The sequence below is a fragment of the Chionomys nivalis genome, chromosome 19, assembly GCF_950005125.1.
Source record: "Chionomys nivalis chromosome 19, mChiNiv1.1, whole genome shotgun sequence".
In the NCBI taxonomy this organism is placed as follows: Eukaryota; Metazoa; Chordata; class Mammalia; order Rodentia; family Cricetidae; genus Chionomys; species Chionomys nivalis.
The window spans coordinates 14,231,052-14,247,028 of NC_080104.1; the positions used below are offsets into that span (position 1 = coordinate 14,231,052).

Genomic DNA, 15,977 nt, shown 5'->3' on the forward strand with positions numbered 1-15,977 from the left:
CTGTAGCGGTAATAAAACTGGTAAAGCAGCATGGTAGCCTCTTGCCAGCCGAGAGAACATCTTTCTCTGCAGACCTCAGGATGCACAGAGAAATCCCAGGACTGGGTGCTGCCTCTGCATTAAAGTCCTGCACTGCAACCCAGAACCAGAGTTTTCTTAGTGCAGCCCCTTCTTCTGCATTGCTCTGCAGAAGGTGCAGAGCTGGGCACTGCATTCCCATCCATCATCCCCCCTCCCACTGTCCACGGGGAGCAAGGACTCCATTAGAAATGCAGGATGGGATTGGGAAACGCTCATTTTTGTTTGGCAGTTCTAACTTGCTGACAAATGCTTAGTTTTACAAAGGGCCCCACACTCACCTGGTCCTAGTTTGGCCACGGCATAAAGAAGGTCGTAGTTGAGGACCGGCGTGGCATCGCTGATGGGCTTCCAGCCCACAGGAGGGGACGAAGGGGGCGAGATGAGGAACTGTTTGGCAGGCTGTGGGGGTGCCAAATGCAGTTTGTCTCCGTCTGTCTCGGGGGTCTGGACCTTTCGAACAGAGGAGAACGAGACGTGATTTTCCGTGCTTTCCGCTGGTAGGGCTTTACCGATGACCAGACTTCAGTGGCGGTCCTGCCTAGCTGCACTCCATGAGCTTATTTTCTGAGCTGGTTCTCAACACAGCAGTTACCCTCCTTTGCTAAGCACCAGGGTCGCCTTGAGGGCTCCCGAAACGTGTTGCAGAGCCCTGTCCTGGCAGTAGGCTGTGAGCGCTCAGGAGGATGTACATGGTGCCCTTCCTCGGGGACCATCTCCCTCCCCCAGTTCCTGGTTTTGTTTTCTTTTGTTTGTGTCCATTATACACTGCCTCAGCTCCCAACTCAGATGTTCTTAACCTGTGCCCTGCACCCCCTTTTGGGAGTTGAATGACACTTTCATAAGAGTCACTTAAGATCATCAGAAAACACAGATATCTACATTATAATTTATATTAATAGCAAAATCACAGTTGTGAAGTAGCAAAGAAAATAATTTTATGATCAGTAGTCACCACAACCCTAGGAACTGTATTAAAGGGTCACAGCATTAGGAAGGTTGAAAACCACAGCCTTAACCTTCCCATTGCCCTAAGAATAACTACACACCCCTTAAGTAAAGACTACCCTGTGGTCTCCTACTATCCCCTGATGGTGGTCAGGCCGTGTCTACATCTGTGGGCTCACCCATTCTATAAGAATGGAACCATTGAGCAGATGAGCTTTTGTGTCCATGTTTCCAGCTTTCTATTACATTTTAAAGACTCATTATTTGGTGACAGATCATCAATCTTCCTTTTTAAAATTTTTTCTCTCTCTCTCTCTCTCTCTCTCTCTCTCTCTCTCTCTCTCTCTCCCTCTCTCCCTCTCTCAGTGTATGTGTGTGTGTGTGTGTGTTTTGAGACAGGGTTTCTCGATGTAGCTTTGGAGCCTGTCCTGTAACCCTCTCTGTAGACCAAGTTGACCTCAAACTCACAGAGATCCGCCTGTCTCTGCCTCCCGAGTCCTGGGATCAAAGGTGTGTACCACCAATGCCTGGTCTCAATATTTCTTTTAATACTGAATAATATTCCTTTGTACAAACATACCACAGTCTCTTTATCCCTTTATTTGTTGAATAATCTTAGGTTGCTCTCACTTTTGACTTACTGTGAACAGTGTTGCTGTGAATATTGCTGCCTACGTATTTGTTTGAATTCCCTATTTTTAGTACCTAGAGGAGTATTGCGGAGTCACATGGTAGCTCAATATTATCTTTTAATGGAACCTAATCTATCCATCCTATACTGCATATACACATATATACATATACTTACATGCACACAGAGTTTTGGCTTTGAGATAGGATCTCCCTATATAGCTCAAGCTGGCCTTGAATGCAAAGCCTCCCTGCCTCAGGCTCTAGCATGCTGGGATTACAAGCACACACCATCACAACTGATTCTCATGCAGGTTTTAATAAAGGATGATTGATATTTGTCCTAGCTACATGGATTTGCGAGAGATGTAGGGTTTTATCAGGAGTCTTTTCTGATGCCTGGGATCTTTCCACTGTGACATATTTGTGCAGTCCAGAGTTGGAACCACACTCACAGATCATTTGCAAGGTCACTGTTGCCTAGTGGTGGATGAGGCCTTGGTAGAGATAATAGATACTGACTGTCTAGGGCTGTGAACCTCATGAACATCCCCAAGAACTACCCATCCCTCTTTAGAACAGTGAGCGTTTGCTTTTGCAAAGCATAAAATTAATTTTCATAGATTTATAACTCTTTGTTATGAATCTGAATCATTAGATAGTTTTAGCAGACTATTAAACCTATCATTTAAATTTTAATCATAACCCTTTTTAGGAAGGTTAGGAGACCCTGTGATGAGATCGCTTCTATTGCAGCTCCTAGCTGGTACTGTGTCTTTACCTGAACCCTGGTACCACTGCAGTCTTCCATGTCATCATCATGGAAGCTGTATGAGTTGGTGATGTCATCAGCCCATCTTACAGATGGGAACTCTGAGTCCCAGTGAGCTTTTGTGACTTGTCCTGGCTAAAGCTCAGCTTGGTCGTTCTTAGAGCCCTGTCCCCAGACACAGATTCTCTCTATCTATGACTCAGGATCTGTGCCTATTTCTTTTCTTTTTAAAAAGCTGTTTGAGAATTTCATACATGTATAAATGTATTTGATCATATAAACTGCTACTCCTCTCTCCTCCCAACCTCGTGTCCTTTATGTTTTCATGTTCCCTGAGTCTAATTTGTGCTGCCCATGGGCATGGGACCATCCACCGGAACATGGTCCACCTACCAGAGTTCACACCCACAAAAAAACTGCCTCTTCCTCCCATAGCACCCATCAACTATCTAAACCCTCTCAGCTGGAGGTGGGGATCTCCCACTTCATGGTCCCCCCTTTCTCTCCAAGCTAGAATGTCGACTGGTTTATCTTGTTCAGGTCTTACATAACCACTGAATTTCTATGTTAGTGTACTAATTATAACAACAAACCAATTCACGCATGTGCAATGCCTATGGCCAGAAGAAGGACTGGATCCCCAGTAACTGGGGTTTCAGACAGCGCTAGGAATTGGACCCTGGTCCTCTGGAAGAGCAGCCAGTATTCTTAATTGTTGAACTATCTCTCCAGGTCCCCATTTACATTTTAACTTATGATTTTTAAATTAACAATGATTTAAGAAATTTATTTTATGAGCATGAATGTTTTGCCCACATGTCTGTATGTATATGCACTACATGCACTCCTGGTACTGTAAGGGGTTGGAAGACAGCACCCGATGTTTGTGGGCCACCATGTGGGAGCTGAGAAGCAAACCTGTTTCTTCTGTAAGGCAACAAGTGATCTGCACCACTGGGCCAAAAAAAGCGGGGTGAAAAGTTACCTGTGCGAAGTAGAGTTTTAGTTTCTTCCCTCGGAACTGGGTCTCATGAAGCTCTATCCGAGCACGGGCTGCAGATTTGGGGTGACTGAAATTTATTCGGACGCGTCGGAAGCTCTTAAACAGCTGGAACGTGACACACTCATCATAGGTCCGGAATAGTCCCTCAAATTTTTCCTGATTAAAAAACAAACATAGAAAGAAATCTATTGGTCGTGGGTCTTGGATCATGTCTAGAGACAAGAGCAGGTCACCTTGGTGGGCTGTTGAGAACAGAAACTTAAAACAGAAGGCACAGTGGCCACACAGCAGTTTCCTTAGTCTGGGTAGCTGTGAGAAAGAGAAGCGGTGTTCTCCATACACCCGTTCCACTTTGTAGTCAACTTTGTTGTGGCATAGAAAAAAAATAACAAACCAGCCAACCTTTATTTCATTAAACCACTAAGGTTTGGCTTTTTATCCCTGCAGCATAGCCAAGATGCCGTAATACAAAACAGCAATCTGAAAAGTTTGATTCAATACACAATTTTAATTCAACTGAAAAGCAACCCCTAGCATGTTCATTTGGTGCAAGGCTTGGTCTCTCCCTAGGTGTTAGAAAGGTACAGAGATGGGGGTCATTTTGTTCCGATGTAAAAATTTAACATGAGGGGTCAACACAGACAAAGATCACCCAGAAGAGAAATGGCGCCGGATTCCCCTCTGTATGCTGTGAATGTCATTGGTTAATAAAGAAGCTGCTTTGGGCCTATTGCAGTGCAGAATAGGACAAGGCGGGAATTCCAAGCAGATAGAGGAGGAGAGAGTAGGCAGAGTCAGTGAGAAACCATGTACCTACTGCAGGAGACAGATGTGCTGGAATCTTGCCGGCGATACACAGATTAATAAAAATGGGTTAATTTAAGATATAAGAGCCAGCTAGAAAGATACTTAAGCTATTGGTGAAGCAGTATTGCAAATAATATAGTTTCTGTGGTCTGAGCGACCAGGTAACAAATGAGTGGCCTTCGCCTACAGATAGGGGTCAAAAAATAAAAAGAAAAAAAGAAAAATCAAAGAAATAAACATTTGTGTATAAAATTAACACCATCTTTGGAGTTCTTCCTAGCCTTAAAAAGGAACTTGCCACTAGAAAATCAGTGTAAATTGAGCACTGTACATTCCTAAGAGAGGAACAGGTTTTAAGAGAGTCATTTCTATAATTAAAAACATCCCGATTTTAAAATCCCAACCGTCAACAGTATTTTGTCATAACAAGGAAAAGAAGAACTGTCTGAGCAGCGGATTCTGTGGGATTCATAGAACGTTGTGAGTGTGCTGGAGATAGTCCGGCGGGCTGCGCATAGGGGGCAGCCAGAGTTTGATGCTCAGCATCTTTCTCCATCCCTCCCCACCTCAGTTTCTGAAGCACAGTCTCTCAGTGAACCAGGACTCATTACTTCAGCTCAGCTGGCTGGGCAATGAGCTCCGGGATCTACTTATCCTTGTCCTACCCCAAGCACGGGGGTTATAGTCGCATGTCACCATCCCTGACTTTTAATTGGGTGCTCAGGAATCCACAGCAGGTTCCTTATTTACTGAGCCTTCTCATTAGCCTGAGGCTCATAGAATTTTAACCCGATGGATTATGAATTTACCCTTTCCCTCCTCACTGACATCATTTTACAATTTGATGTTCCCAGCTCACTCAGTAGGGTAAGACCAGTGGAAGTCCTTGGGACCCTGGCCACAGAGCTACTGTGAATACATGAATAATCCCAAAACAAGACTGACAGAAGAAAGGTGTTAGCATCAGCCAGGGAAGGATGGCTACAAAACGATCCTGTGGCTGAAGCTGTGACCACATGGAAGAGAATCAAGATATGAAATGGGGTTTGGAGACCATGAGCCCTGTGGCTTTTTAGACCAGACTTCTGCTGCCAGGGAAGGGCTTCCTGTCTCTCTGGCATCCATAAGATTTCATCTCAGCCTGTCGTGTACCTGCCTGTGGTCCTTCCAAGCCCAGGTAACATCCCAGGCTGAAACCAGCAGGGCTCTTTCTATGCTAAACTCCCAAGTCTGATGACGCTTTCTCTTGTATGCCAATGTAGGTTGGCGAGCGGTCTATAGAATTAACCAGACTAGCTTTATTATAAAATATTCAGCTTTAATAAGGGTAAGAAAGGGGGAACTTACAAAGCCAGAGTTCCCGCGAAGCACAGGAAAAACAAAGAGGAAGTGGGAAACACACTCGCAAGATTTATAAGTAAATATTAGCCCAAGGGGAACACACCCTACCAACAAGGTGATTGGCTAGGCTTCCCTTCAAATGTATTGTCCCATTCCAGTAACTCAGACTGTCCACTCAAAGCTTTGGGCTTGTTTTGCTTCTTAATGCTTATAGACATTCGATGGACGATTTCTCCCTCTTTTTTTGGCTTTGTTTTTTTTCTCCTTCCCCTGACAACAACAAATCAATCATCTTTCCTTGCCATAGGCAGAACAATGTTTCCCACCCCCCTCATCTTTCTAGTCTTCGGATAGACCAGCCCCAAAGACTGGGCCACTCCAAAAGGCTCATGAAGGGATTCTTTTTCCCAGTCCTGTGTCTTTCTAGATAGGAATTCTGATAATTAGCGTACATACACGTGCATGCACGCACACACACACACACACACACATACACACACATGCACACACTGCACAGTGTGATTGCTCTGAGATGACCAAAACACAGTGTTTTGATTACTTATTAGTTATATGAATCCTCAGGAATGAGAGGGGTTAAATTTTAAAAATGCATTTTACATCTAGCATGTGCTTTAGACCAAAATTCTTTAATTCTTTTTTTTTTTTTTTTTTTTTTTTGGTTTTTCGAGACTGGGTTTCTCTGTGGCTTTGGAGCCTGTCCTGGAACTAGCTCTGTAGACCAGGCTGGTCTCGAACTCACAGAGATCTGCCTGCCTCTGCCTCCCGAGTGCTGGGATTAAAGGTGTGCGCCACCATCACCCGGCCTAGAGCAAAATTCTTGAGTACAGTCTCTGGGTCACTTATCTTCCCAGTAGGGAGGTTTCACCTCCCCATCTCCTCTCCAGGGCCTAAGCCGAGCGGCTCAGACTAAAGAGTCTAAAGAGTTTTCATAGTGTAGATTTCCTCTCTTAATATTTATTGTACAAGAAATAAAATAGAAGTTTGAAAATATCTACTTGCAAATGCATTTCCAAGCAAAGGTAATAAGTTCATTATGTGTTAACATTTGCTCATTACGGGAAATTTCTGTTTTCAGAAAAATGACAAGATATGGCCAGAAGATTGTCATTGCTTTCCGTGTTGCAAACCATCTCACCTCTGCCCTTCCATCTACTTCCAGCACACTAGCTGGTGTGGCTCGAGAATATGAAGAAGCAAGGGGAAATGTGGATTTTGGGATTAGCCTCTCAGGAATGTAGCTCTTCTTCATGACACGTCAACACCTGACAAGTGGTCACTTCCAAAGGTCACTGCAGCTCAGAAGCTGAAGCTACAACCAAACAGCGCTTTAACTATATTAAGGCTCATTGATCTAATTTTGTACATTCAGTAGAGTTTATTTTTAACCCCCATGTGGCTTCATAATAGTGGACACTGCAATTTGTAAAATAGCTTCCCTAAATTACATGACTTTATAAAATGATCACTGCAATCACACTATTTTAAAATGACAATAATATTGATTACAAAAATTCTAGCAGATAAAATTTTCCCACATTAATTTTGGCTTTAAAGCTTGTGGTTTGCCGGGCGGTGGTGGCGCACGCCTTTAATCCCAGCACTTGGGAGGCAGAGGCAGGCAAATCTCTGTGAGTTCGAGGCCAGCCTGGTCTACAAGAGCTAGTTCCAGGACAGGAACCAAAAACTACGGAGAAACCTTGTCTCGAAAAAAAAAAAATAAAAAATAAAAAAATGCTTGTGGTTTATCATTGGCAACACACACACCACAGCTATTAAAAAATTGTGTGTGTGTGTGTGTATGTGTGTGCAGGTGTGAGTAGAGGCCAGAAGAGGGCACTGGATCACCTGGAGCTGGTGTTACAATTGGTGAACTACCTGAAATGGGCACTAGGAACCAAACTGGAGTTCTCTGCAAAAGCTGTGCAAGTTCTGAACTATCCTCCAGCCCTAGGAGACTTTTCCTTTTTAAAAGGTAGCATTCAAAGTAATGGGCTTCATTAAAGCATTTGCATAAATGTTGTACTGTGTTCTTCCTTCTTCCCGCGGTGCTGTCACTCAACCCCATCCTCCTCTCACCCTGGTGTCCCCCTCTACACCAAATGCTCCCCTCTTCCACTCACACAGTACGTGCCGTTCATTACATGGGGAACACTGGATTGTGACTTTTCTATCTTTTGATGGATTTGGTTTTGGTAAGTGTAGCCTGTGTACTTAGCTCTTTCCTTGAGAAATCTTAATGTACGTTTTCTTTCTTTAATTTTGTATAAACATTTCATACATATATAGCTTCTTGATCAAATTCCCTTCCAATTCCCTCCCTTCCAATGTATCCCTCATTTCTCCCTACTTGTCCCTCCTGACTTCATGTGCCCATTTAAAAAGATTTCCTTATATTTTACATGTATGAGTATTTATGTTTATGAGCATGATGTGTGATGCATGAGCCTGTTATCTCTGGAAGCTAGAAGAGGATGTAAGGTCGCCCCTGGAATTACAAGCAGTTGTGAGGTACCATGTGGGTGCTGAGAACTGAACTTGGTTCCTTTGCAAGAGCAGCCAGGACTCTTAACCGCTGAGCCATTTCTTCAGCCCCTCATGGGCTCATTTAGAAAGGAATGTGCTGAGTTCACTTAGTAATTAGTGCTACTTAGTGTTGCCTGTAGGTGTGTGATGTGGGGCACCCACTCTAGCATGGGCAGTCTCTCAGGGACTGAATCCCTGAAAAAAAAAAAAAAGGACTCTCCCTCCTCCATCATCAACTGTCAATATCTCCTTGGCTAGGAGTTGGACTTAATGACCCATTTCCCATCCATGCTGGAGTTTTGGCTGGGAACCTCCTTCCCAAACATTGCAGACTGCAAATTTTCTTTAAGTTTCTTACTTCATATCTGCAGCCACTTTGTGTCTCATATTTAAAAGTGTTCAAACATATCTGATAAACACATGATGGCGTAAAATAAGAGCAGATAGAAGATGAGTAAGAAAAAGGGGGAGGGGAGAAGCATGAATTAGAACCTAGAGGATGCTCTAATTGGTGAAGCTGAATTTTCTCAGAGTTAGGACCACTGTGCAGTTAGCCCAGAGAGTAACTGCCATCTTCTTAAACACATACAGGGTAAAGAAACTCTCAGGCATATTATAGCTCACAGAGCTACAAGGGAGGCAAAGATGGGTCTGATCCCAGTAGCTAGGGAGCCTGCATGGGACTGACCTCTGAATGAGGGTGACAGTTGTGTAGCTTTATCTGTTTGTGGGGCCTCTGGTATTGGAACCAGGACCTGTCCCTGGTGCATACAGTTGGCTCTTTGGAACCCATTCCCTATGATGGAATGCCTCGCTCAGCCTTGATGCAGTGGGGAGGAGCTTGATCCTGTCTCAACTTGGTATGCCAGGCTTTGTTAACTCCTATAAGCGGCCTTACCCTTTCTGAGGAGTGGATGGGGGGGGTATAGAGGAGGTGGGAGAGGGGAGGAGAGGAGGGAGAGGAAACTGTAGTATAAAAAATTAAAAGAAAAGTCTGATCTTAAAACTAGGCCCCCGGATCTGTCCAGGGTCCTCACCTTACACGGGGACCATCATGATGTGCAGAGTGAGACACATCCTTGTTACCCCACATGGAAGAGCAGGGAATGATGTGTTTCTGAACAAAATAAAGCAAACACTATTTTCTAAATCAACAGCCTTTCCCAGTGTGCTCTGTAAAACTGAGGCGGGACCGAGAACCGTCTGCTGGACAGGTGCTGGAGAACCTAAGAGGATTTAGAGAATGATATACAAAGCTAGAATAGTTACACAGACCTTAATTGAAGTTGGGCAGACAGGGCATCAAGCCTAACTTCCGACGGTTCTCTCCCTAACTCCTCAAAACATTTGAGAGAGTAGTGGCGTTATTACGGCTGGGGTTTAGGTTTTTGCCTAAACAAAGGAAGCCACTGTAAGCCAGATAGCTATACAATCAGCCAGCGTGCAAAGCCCAGCACAGCCACATACATGGCGCTGATAATATTTCGGGGGCATGAAGTTCCCGAGACAAAGATAAAACAGATTTTCCTCATCACCGTAAAGGACCAGTGCTGTATCTGTGAGACAGCTGTGTGGGATGTTCAGTGGAGCACATTCCTTACATAGTTTCCAGTGTTTCACTCTTAGGATCCCCGTAGGCTTAAATTATTTTAATAAGAAACTGGACATCTCAGAATTACAAGATTTTCGTCTGCGAGATGAAATCCAGAAACTGTCAAGTTGTTACCTTTCCACAGCTATCAGGGACCAGTCAAAGGAAAATCCCATCTGCTGGGGTGATACTGGCTTTGACGGCCTCTCAAGAGGTCCCACTGTCAAGTCTGCACCTGTGGAGGGGATAGCTAGCCTGCATGTGGTGATTCCTAGGTCTGGGTTTAATCCATCCTGATTAGTCCAGCCCATTTTATTACTTATGTATGTCTTGTTCCATCTCTGGTCCTGGTGTTACCTAAATGCAAGATCATCATGAACAGGAGGGCTGCCATCTCCTGCACAGCTTAGTCCTGGAAACCTGACTGTGTTGACATAGGGATAAAGAAATGAGAGGCATTGAAGAGATGACAGATACAGACACAGAAAAGCTGGCACTGGGTGGGTTCTGTGACTGTGATGGAAGGTTTCATATACAACTAAGAAACTCAATGTGTTTATCATGCACAGCATTGCACAGTAAAGACATTAGCTAGTTTTCCTGGCATGTCTTTGTAAGGGAGCAGTTTCAGGCTATAACATCCCCGAGGAGGGAGCTGTGGTCCATAGGATGGTTTCTGTAACACTGGTCTTAGCTAAAGGTCAACCATTCATCAGTACTCAAACGTGGACCAGAGGAAGGCTTTGCCATTCCTTTGAGCCTTACTTGGAGAAGGCTCTGCCATTTCCATGGAACTGAGGCACTGGGGTGTGCTCATGTCAACAACACACATCATTCTATATGATCTCTACAAGAAAGTCATACCTTTTTCTGCACTGAGGAAAGCAATGGGCAGACCTCTTGCTGCAGGTCTGCTTTAAGAAAAGGTGGGTCCCTGGATAGAGTTCATAATTCCCTCTCATAAAGATGCAGGAAAAAATGATAAACCAAGATCCCAGTCCCCCAAAGGAGCCTCAGCATCCTAATGCCACATGGTCTCTATGAGCTTCTCTCAACACAGAACTTTGTACGGCCGGTGTGCATTTTGGTCTGCTATCCCCAATATGGTTACATAGCATTGCCAAGTGAGGCTGTGCCTGTAGGTTGCTTTATTCATAACATCTCCATTTCCTTTATTCCACTGAACTGTCACGTGTTTAAAACCAGAAACAAATAAACAAACAGAAAAACCAGAAACAAAAGTTAAACAAAACCAAGGATCCCAACAGATTTCCCCAAACAGCCCAAGTTAAAATAATTTATAGAAGGGATAGTGGTCTTTTGAGCAAAGATGAGTTCAAATATTTACAATGTGGGGAATGCCTCATGAATCAAAATAATATAAAGCTTGGTATTAAAGTAAGAAATTTTAAATGAATCAGAACAAAAAACTTAACAACTGCCACAACTCTTGGGAAAATATGAAACTCTGTGACCCCATCGTGGGGACTTCTGGAGAATAGAGGCCTGTGTAATGGAGAGGCCCTAAGGAAGAAGCTTCATTTCTTTCCAGAAGTATGGCGTGTGGTGTGGAGTCGCTCACAGGGGCCTACAGTCCAGGTTTTCAGTTCAGCTAAATGAGGTTCCATTGGCCATGATTGTGGAGTACAGGGAAACCCACGTGCTCTTTCCTACTCACAGGTGCTCCACTCTGGTCACTAAGGCGTGGGCCCTTCCCATGAAGCGATTCCCCAACTATCTGGACACCATTGGGCACTGTACAATTTACAATATCATCTACCTGGAGACAGTGTCCCTTGAGGGACTCGGCTCTGAGAGACTATGCCCAGTTTGAATGCAAATCACAAGAAAAGGTATGTGCTTCTGACCCAATACTTTAAGACAGTCAGTTTCCAGAAGCTTCTATTCATCCTCCATCAAACTTACACTTATCCATTTATTATAAAGGATCCAACTTAGCAACAGTCACCTGGTGGAGAACACGGGGAGAAAATGCATGAGAAGACACACACAGCGTCCAAGCTTCTAGGCATAGCACACTCCCAGGCCTTCCACAAGGAGCGTCCTGAACTCTGACCTTTTGGGATCATAAGGAGGCCTTCTTATATAGACATGGTTCACTACTTCATTGACTGTTGGGGATAAACTCTACCTTATTGTGACTCTTTCTCAGGGAATTTTCCTACCTTCTAAGCACAGGTTCCCTCGACAGCTCTCACCTGAGACTAACAAGGGTCCTCATCTTTCTTCTTATCACACCAAAAGACACGTTTCTCCTGGCTACTTCAAGGACTCTAGCCTCTTGTTCTAAAAACCAGGGATGAAGATATGTAAACACATGTTTCTTTTCATGATCACTGTATTGGTCTTTTAGCTGATCTTGATCAATTCTCTAGGAGGTTTAATCACGAGAATGAGAGCAGAGAACCTTGAATCTCCCAGCATGAAGCTAGTCCAGTCGGTCTTACTACTGATGTATCCATTAACCACATAGTTTCAGCCAATGAAACACAGTCTCGACAGCTGAGGATATCCCCCCTTGTTAGATCTGGTTTGCTTGGAACCCAGCCAACTGCTCAGCAGTGTCAAGAGTCAGATAACCAAATAAAGATAGAAATATACAGGTGACATCACGGGCTTAGGACCCTTTTTGGCTCGGACTCCACAGGTTACTCTCTGGGTAAGATCCTCCCATCACAATCCAAGTTGTTCTGGTGGGGCACACTGGCCCCATCCCATGTGTCCAGGATGTGTGGCGCTTGGTTGTACCAAGTGATCATCTATTTGGGAGTGTCTTTGGGTTTTTAGATCACCCTGAGTGGATTGGTTAGTTTTTGTCAACTTGATGCAAACTGGAGTCATTTGGGAAGAAGGAACCTTATTAGGACTAGGTTGTAGGTAGGTCTGTGAGGTATTTTCTTGATTAATGATCAATCAGAGAGGACGCAGCCTACTGTGGGCAGTGCTACTTCTGTGTAGGTGACCCTGGGATGTATAAAAAAGCGTTGGGAGCAAGCGAGTAAGCTGCTTTCCTCCATGGTCCCTGCTTCAGTCCTGCCTCCATGTTTCTGCCTTGAGTGCCCACCCTGACTTTCTTTGGTGATGGACTGTGCCCCAGGATAAAGAAGCCAAGCAAAAACCCTTTCTTTCCAAGTTGCTATTGGTCATGGTCCTTATCACAACAATAGGAAGCTAACTAGAACATCCATGGCATCTCTTACCGACCAGAGGCATGCCTGATTCCATAGGGGTAGCAGGGGGGTCGTCTTGCATAGAATGAGGAGGAGGGTAGGCCAGACAAACCCTCTGAGAACCGATGTGAGTGCAGACCTCTGCGAACTGGCACCCTGGGCCTGTGTTCACGGTCACATGTTAATTTGAAGGAATTAGCCCAGGGTTCTCTTTCAGCTGCCATATTCTGGTTACAATATTGATATTTGCCTTCCCTCAGGGCAGTTCTTGGGGGCCAGTGACAGCTTTGCCCTTCACTGGAGCATCTAGTCTTCTCCTCTGATCTTTTTATTGTCAAGATCATCTGAGGTTAGCATCAATCAAATCAGATGGAGGCTCTCGCTGTGCTGTAATTGATGGAGTTGAATTTTTTTTATTTTTTTAAATAAAAATTTTATTTATTTGTTATGTATACAATAGTCTGTCTGTGTGGATGTCTGCAGGCCAGTAGAGGGCACCAGACCTCATTACAGATGGTTGTGAGCCACCATGTGGTTGCTGGGAATTGAACTCAGGACCTTTGGAAGAGCAGGCAATGCTCTTAACCACTGAGCCATCTCTCCAGCCCTGATGGAGTTAAATTTTATAGTTGAATATTGATTTACGTATAAGTACAGATAACAAGAGGCACTATACAAGTGTGTTATGAGTACAGTATATACAACTACAGAACCTAGCTCAAATCCTGGTGCTAATCTACCTGAACACACTGGTGTCTCCATTCTCTTATGTATAAAATGGATCAATCACAATATCCACCTCTCATGGGTGTTCTGAGAATGAAGTAGATCAATATAATTAAGACATCTGAAGTGTTGAGCACAGTGTAAGTGTGTGAGCTGTTCTTATTAATCTCGTATTAGAAGGGAGACAATGTTTTATTTCTTTGTTTACGTTTGGCCTATTAGTTGTGTCTGTATAAATCTATGTCCAGATTCAGTTATATTTTGCCTATGTCTCTGTCTATATCTATCCTTGCTTCTGTTCATGTTCAGATAAGACAATAATTAACTATAAATACACTAACATGATTTTGTTGGTGGTTATGTATTTAAAATGTAGGGCCGCGCTTAACCACAGACATTCATTTCCTATCTAAAAAGCTTTACAAGGGCCAGCAAAGTGCTTGCTGGGCAAAGACCCAAGTTCAATCCAGACCCATGTTACAAAACACACGTCATGGCGGTGCGAACTTGTTACACTGCAGTGGAGATGGCAGAGACAGGAGGAGCCTTGGGGCTCAGTTGCCAGCCAGGCTACATTACCTGGCAAGTCCCGGGCCAGTACAAACCCTGCCTCAGACAGTATAGTGGATGATGTCTCAGGGATGACATCAAAGGTGACACCCTGTATTTCATTATTTCCTGGGTAGATGCTGTGAGATAAGTACCTTAAATTTAACAGCCCTAAAGCCACATGTTTCGCTGGGACTATAAACTGCTACTCACCCATCTCTACAAATATCCCCCATCCTCCCACTTGTTCAAACCAGAAGCTTTGCCTTTCCCGTGTCCCTCACTCTATATTCAGCAGTCAGCAGTCCCTGATCTCTGGATTGCCCCTTCTTCAACCATCATCCGCTGCTGCCTTCATCTTGCCGCCGATTTCTGAGCTCACTGCAGCCACCCCTGAGACTGTTCCAGGCATGCTTTCCTTTTGGACACTTTAAAAGCAGGCTGGAAAGATCGCAGCTAGAGAGGACCTTCAGAAAGAAATCCCAATCATGTCCCTTCCTTCATAAAAATCCCCTGGCGAGCCCCCATAGTTTTCAGAATGAAGCTTGGCTGAGCATTCAAGGCCATTCATAAGATGGCTATCACACAGCCCGCTAATATCACACCCCACCCCATCTCATCCTGTTCGCTATATTCTAGTCAAACTCTGCTTTAAGTTTCCAAAGGAAGGCTGTTCTGTCTTTCGGCCTTCTTTATACCCTCTTCACTCTTCTGCAGCCACACCACTCTGTTTCAGGAAACTCGGAATTTGTCTAAACCCAACAAGCTTTGATGCGCGAGTGTTGTGGGAGCTCCTTCCGCTCCTTCAGCCAATAGCCGCTGAGATACCAGCCCATTGGGGCGTGGTCTCTCTCCCTTTAAAAAAGCAGCCACTTCCCTCCGCTTGCTCTCTAGCTTCGGGCAATAGCCCTCTGCGCAATCAGGAAGGGAGCCTTTCCCCAGTCCCACTCCAGTGTGAACTTCCTCCCACTGGGTTTTTTGCTAGCGTTTAATGAACAAGGGCAAAGCCTTCCCGTTATCTTGGACTTCGAGAGCAGGAACGGTGTCGCTGTCCATCCGTGTTTTGCTCTTTCCTTAGTATCGACTGCAAGCCACACAAGATGTGTGGACTCCGAAGAGAGCTCACTTGGGAGCGAAACGGCAGAGTTAATGTTGGAAGACCCGCATGCCACATTCTGGGGTATTTGTTCTTTTCATTAGTCAAATCAATCCACATGAGCTAAGCAAATGGATTAAGATTGTCGCATACAAAGATGTAAAAGGGAAGGCATGATTGACTCTGATGTATTCTTAACCTCATTCCCTTCCTTTCGCCACGTTTAATTTCCACTTCCTTAGAGCCTTTCAAAACCCCAGAAAGTCTTGTCAGACTTTCATTATGTGTTAAGACAATGTTAAGAAATAGTAAGGGAATAAATGGTATATAAAATATGTGTTTAATCTGATGCATGCAAATGAGATTGTAACTCTGGCAGGAAAGCAACATGACCAAAAGACATATATTCTTATTAACCTGATCATCTCTTTAAAAATGTTTTCTAACTGATATTTTCCAATGCATATACAAGCATTTTAAAAATGACACAGTCATTAAATCTAAAAATAAAGTACAGGTTTTATGCTTCCCACTGTTCTGATAGCCCTTTCCTGCTCTTCATCTCTGGGGGTTCTAAGCCTCACTCCCCCCGGCAGTGCCTTGTTACACAACTGCACCATTATTGAGCAGGTATAGAATTGAAGGAGATAGAAACTGAACGGGAGCTGAACATCTGCTGCCAGCCATCAGCTGCTTGAGTC

At 44.2% G+C, this 15,977-nt stretch overlaps 1 protein-coding gene across 3 annotated transcripts in view; it reads right to left on the bottom strand.

The window, feature by feature from the left end:
- The window catches only part of Rcan2 (regulator of calcineurin 2), a 235,339-nt gene that overhangs the window by 18,448 nt on the left and 200,914 nt on the right, over positions 1-15,977 (bottom strand). For all 3 annotated transcript variants that reach the window (XM_057751776.1, XM_057751777.1, XM_057751778.1), the window contains 2 exons: positions 3,414-3,587; positions 360-531 (listed from right to left, as the gene is read on the bottom strand). In XM_057751776.1, coding sequence (XP_057607759.1) covers positions 360-531; positions 3,414-3,587 — 346 coding nt within the window. The remainder of the gene's footprint in view (positions 1-359; positions 532-3,413; positions 3,588-15,977) is intronic.